The sequence below is a fragment of the Rutidosis leptorrhynchoides genome, chromosome 5 (genome assembly GCF_046630445.1).
Source record: "Rutidosis leptorrhynchoides isolate AG116_Rl617_1_P2 chromosome 5, CSIRO_AGI_Rlap_v1, whole genome shotgun sequence".
Taxonomy (NCBI): Eukaryota; Viridiplantae; Streptophyta; class Magnoliopsida; order Asterales; family Asteraceae; genus Rutidosis; species Rutidosis leptorrhynchoides.
The window spans coordinates 157,333,213-157,338,738 of record NC_092337.1 but is presented as its reverse complement, the minus strand read 5'-3'; the positions used below and the strand labels follow the sequence as shown (position 1 = coordinate 157,338,738).

The 5,526-nt window shown below is 35.9% G+C and overlaps 1 protein-coding gene across 1 annotated transcript; it reads left to right on the top strand.

The window, feature by feature from the left end:
• The first annotated feature begins 1,659 nt into the window (after positions 1-1,659).
• On the top strand, positions 1,660-2,349 carry LOC139849129 (uncharacterized). Its single transcript, XM_071838799.1, has one exon. It carries the CDS (start codon positions 1,660-1,662, stop codon positions 2,347-2,349), a length of 690 nt encoding a protein of 229 aa, XP_071694900.1.
• The last annotated feature ends 3,177 nt before the right edge of the window (positions 2,350-5,526 follow it).

Here is a 5,526-nt window from a genome sequence, read left to right as displayed (position 1 = left end):
CATGTTAGTTTGACAAACAATACGCAGCCTGAAAAAAATGGATTTTAGTTACCGACGCTATTTCACGGATAGTTAAATCGTGGTCCTTTGCTAAACAGCTAATATATAAAAGTGTTCCTAAAATTTCCAAAATTTTAAATTAAATGTCTTTATTTATTTTGGTCATTATGGTATAAAATTCAATCATTAACTATTTAAAAATTATTAAACAAAAATTAACTCACCGTCCACTCCTGATCCTGGGTAAAAAATATAAAGAGTGTTGAAATTTAATAATTAGCTCCTAAATATAATTTTAATAAGCCTAAAATCTATCTATCTCATTTTCGGATCGCCGTTTATTTTATAATCACATAAGTTCGAATTTAACCTGCTTAATAAATATCAAAATGACGAACGAGTGCTACAAGCGTTTATTAAATAAATTCTAAATCATCAATATATATATATATATATATATATATATATATAGATTTATAGTAATATCATATATTATTTTTATTTATACAAATGAATTATATCACATAAATTTCTCTTTCATATATATATATATATATATATATATATATATATATATATATATATATATATATATATATATATATATATATATATATATATATATATACAGATAGTGGTTCGTGAATCATCAAAAATAGTCGAAGGTCAAATGAATATATGAAACAGTTCAAAATATTTTTGAGATCCAACCTAACAGACTTTGCTTATCGTGTCAAAAATATTAAATCGTATCGAGAGTTTGGTTCAAATTTAGTCGAAATTTTCGGGGTCACTACACACTATGTGCCACGAAGCTTTGGGTAGGCCTAATTATGCTCGAGTCATGGTGGTAGTTTCAGCCAAGTATGAGTTGAAAGAATAAATCAAAGTTGCTACTCCAATGCGCGAAGGGGGAGGAAGAATGTTCGATGAGGCAAAGATTGAGTATGAGTGGAAGCCACCCAAATTAAAATTTTTGGGCATACCAATTCCCAGTGTGTTAAGGTGGTGGTTTTTCCGGTTGAAAAACCAAAGTTGGTGGATGGATTTCAAAATGTAAATCGAAAAGCTAATAAGGGTGGTTTGGTAGGTTCTTCTCGTGCTTAAGGTAATGAAGGGTTTCCTGTTGGTAAACCAAAAGTCAAGCAGGTATATGTGGAAAAGAAAAAGAGTGTTAATTTGGTAGATGGGGCAAGGACGAGTATGCATATACCTGGAGCCGAGAGGGTGACTATGGAAAATCCATTTTCTTCATTACATGATTTGAATGATGATAATGATACATACTTGAAAGTGAAAGAATGGTAAGAGGATAGTGACGTGAGTTGAATGAAACATCTCAGTTCTTAGCTTCGAAGAAGGATTCTGAGGGGGCAAGCACTTCTGATGCAACGGTATCCAATGATTAACATCGTTAAATGGAATATAAGGGGTTTGAATCTCACCCCTAAACAAGACGAGGTTAAAGATGTTGTTGTCTCAAATCATTTGTGTATGTGTGCGGTGCTGGAGTCCCATGTGGCTATTCACAAACTTTCGGGCATTTGTAATTATGTGTTCTCTGGTTGGGATTGGTCATCAAATAGCTCCTATTGCCAACAAGGTACTCGTATTATTATCGGTTAGAATCCATTGGTAATTAATGTTATGATTATTGCTATGACCGATCAAGTTGTTCATTGTTTGGTTCAGTCGATGAATAATGATTGCAAGTTTTTCATTTCGTTTGTTTATGCCGGTAATCATTATGCGCATCGTCAAATTTTGTGGAAGGATTTGTTATTGCATAAATCGTTTGTTGGAAATCGCCCATGGTCACTTATGGGGGATTTTAATGCTGCTATAAATACAGATGATTATGCATCTAGATCATCTAATATTACTTTGGCTATGCGTGAATTTAAGGAGTGCATGGATGAGCTTCTTATAGAGGATGTGAATCACTCGGGTTTTCGATTTACTTGGAATCAAAAGCCTCATGCAACTTCTGGATTGTTAAAAAAGTTGGACCGTGTTATGGCTAATGATGCTTTTATTAACTCTTTTGTTAATGCTTATGTTATATTCCAACCATATCGTATTTCAGATCATTGTCCCGCTATTTTGAAGATTGATAAAGGGGGAGCTAAAAAACCAAGACCCTTTAAATTCGGAAATTTTATTGTTCACCATCCCGTGTTTATATCCTCGGTAGCGGAAGGTTGGGATGTTGAGATGGAAGGGCACCATATGTTTAGGGTAGTTAAACGTTTACGACTGCTAAAATATTCTATGCAAAAGTTAATGTGGTCGAAAGGAAATCTACACGACCGAGTTCTTCTGTTACGAAAGGAGTTAGATGCAGCTTAACTTGCGTTAGATAGGGACCCTTTTTCATTGGATGCGCGTGAAAAAGAAGCTGTTTGCTTGAAAGAATATAATAACGCACTATTAGAAGAAGCGAGGTTCCTAAAGAAAAAGTCCAAAGTTGAATGGTTGCGGGTGGGGATTATAATTCGAGCTATTTTCATAAAGTAGTAAATGGAAACGCTCATCTTAATCGCATTCAAGCTGTAATGGATAAAAATAATAATCTCGTTGAGGGTAATAATGTTCAACAAGTTTTTGTCGAGCATTTTCATGAGTTTTTAGGGATGGCTGGTAATTGTGAGCAAATTGAAGATCCTAATAGCCTTTTTAGTAATCGTCTTGATCCTAATATGGTTGAATTCATGATTAGAGATGTTACTAGTTAGGAGATAAAAGAGGCCATGTTTAATATCGGAGAAGACAAGTCTCTGGGTCCTGATGGTTACACTTCAGCTTTCTTTAAACACGCTTGGGATGTTGTTGGTGAGGATATCATAGTGGCGATTAAAGAATTTTTAATTAATGGTAGACTTTTATCCGAACTAAATCACACTATCATTGCCTTGTTTCCTAAGTCTAATTCTCAAACAAAAGTCACTGATTTTAGGCCGATTTCATGTTTTAATGTGCTTTATAAATGCATTAGTAAGATAATTACTAATCGTATAAAGCATGCGTTGGATACTATTGTCGATGCTAATCAATCTGCTTTTGTTCCCGGAAGGAGAATTGCGGATAACATATTGATCACTCGAGAAATTATGAAGAATTATCATCTCAATAGAGGAGTTCCTAGGTGTGCTTTTAAAGTGGACATTCAAAAGGCGTACGATACGGTTGATTGGTATTTTCTTAAAAATTATTTGATTCATTTTGGGTTTCATAGCTGTATGGTGAAGTGGATCATGAGATGTGTGACGTCCACTTCTTTCTCTATATCGGTGAATGGTAATGTTCATGGGTACTTTAAAGGTAAGCGAGGGTTACGTCAGGGGGACCCCTTGTCCCCATATTTGTTCACGTTAGTTATGGAAACTCTCTCATTGATGTTAAGTCGAAAAGTGAGAGAGTCAGATGATTTTTGTTATCATCCAAAACGTGAGCATCAAATGATAATTAATGTATGCTTTGTGGATGAATTATTTCTTTTTTCTCATGCAAGTGTTAGCTCTGTACAAGTTATAAGTGATGCGCTTGAAGAATTCAAAGTCACTTCAGGTTTGGTGCCTAGCTTACCAAAGAGCTCTTCTTTCTTTTCAAATGTTGCATTAGCTGTAAGAAACCAAATTTTGTCGATTATGTCTTATGATGTGGGGCAGCTCCCAGTTAAGTATTTAGGAGTCCCACTGGTCTCCTCTCGACTTTTTTTTATCGAGATAGCAAAGTCTTAGTAGAGAAGGTTAAGCATAGAATAGATGACCGGAGGAATCGATTCTTATCGTTTGCGGGTAGAGTACAACTTATTATCTCGGTTTTTTCATCAATGCAAGTTTATTGGGCCTCAGATTTCCTTCTTCTGGATGCTATTATTAATGAGATTGAATCTTTGATGAGAGGTTTTCTATGGTGCCTAGGTTCTATGAAGAAAGGTAAAGCCAAGGTGAAATGGGAAGATGTTTGCTTACCTAAAGACGAAGGTGGTCTCAGTATCAAAAAATTGAAGATTTGTAACATAGCTCTTTTCTCTACGCATATTTGGCATATCTTGTCAAGGAGGAAGTCATTGTGGGTAGACTGGATCTATGACTACCGATTGGCACATTGTAATATTTGGGAGGTGCAGCCTGTTCTTGATTCTAGTTACACCTGGCAAAAATTGTTATCAATCCGAAATGTTATTCGTCAATATTTTTTTACAATCGTTGGTGATGGTTATTCCACTTCTACGTGGTATGACAATTGGTGTGTGATAAGTCCTATAAAAGGGATTGTGTCTACAAGAGATATTCATCGCGCTGGGTTTACGCTAAAGTCTACTGTTGCTGATCTAGTGCAGGACTCAAATTGGAAGTGTCCGTAGGAATGGTTGACTAAATACCCCGATGTTTTTAACTTGGATCCTATTATTTTGCGGAATGCTCCTGACATAATAATATGGAAAAATTTGAGTGGAGTTTTTCCATAATTTTGCAGTTAATGTGGTTTGGCAATCCATAAGGCCAAGAGTGGATCCGGTTACATGGTTCTCTATTTTTTGGTTTTCGCAATGTATTCCTTGGCATGCTTTTGTTATCTGGTTACTTATGCGAGAACGATTAAAAACACAAGATCAGTTAAGGGTGTGGGAAGTGCATGGTAGTGATCCTTTGGTGTGTTTCTTATGTTCCCAACATATGGATTCCCACAACCATTTGTTTTTCAAATGCTCTTTTTCGAGGAGAGTATGGTCCAATGTAAATGCATACATTAACATTGTTTCGGGAGAACATGAATGGAAGAAGATTGTGAATTGTTTAGCTCCTTTGTCGCATCGCTCTACTGTTCATGTGGTGGTGGACAAGCTGGTTTTCGCTGCGGTGGTCTATTACGTATGGCAAGAATGTAACATCAGATTATTCAAAAAGCCGTCTAGATCAGCGCAAATGGTGTCGGATCAGGTGTTGGCTACTGTGAGATTAAAGCTAAAATCTTTGAGATTTAAAAACTCCTTTCATGTTGCAAGAATGAAGAGGAGGTGGAACATTTCTTTGTCTTTGTTTTGGTTTTTTTGGCACTTTGCTTAGTCATGTATGGTGTCTAGGTAGGTGGGTCACTGTTTAGTGTGGTTTTTTTGCCGGGCTTCTAGGTGTGCTAGCAGCGGCTGTGTTGTATCGTTCATCTATTCTTTTATTTTTTAATAAAAGTTCGCCGGGGTAACCCTTTACCCAAAATATTGTCGATTAAATAAGTGATGTAATGGTGATGGTATGGACATATAAATACCATCACCTCCGTTAGTTAAAAAACACTTCACTCACAAATACATTAATACTCAAATCTTAGGTTTCACCTAGTAAACCATTCACGTGTGGTTCTGGCCGGGCATTAACGAGGAATCTAATAACCTTGCTTCTGCTCGATGCTAGCGCACCTCTCCTCTACTCAACACTTGTAAACAATTCTTATTCCTCTTGTAACAATTTCAGCAACAATAACATTTAAATTCATTCTCATTTGATTCGGTTATCAGAATCATCT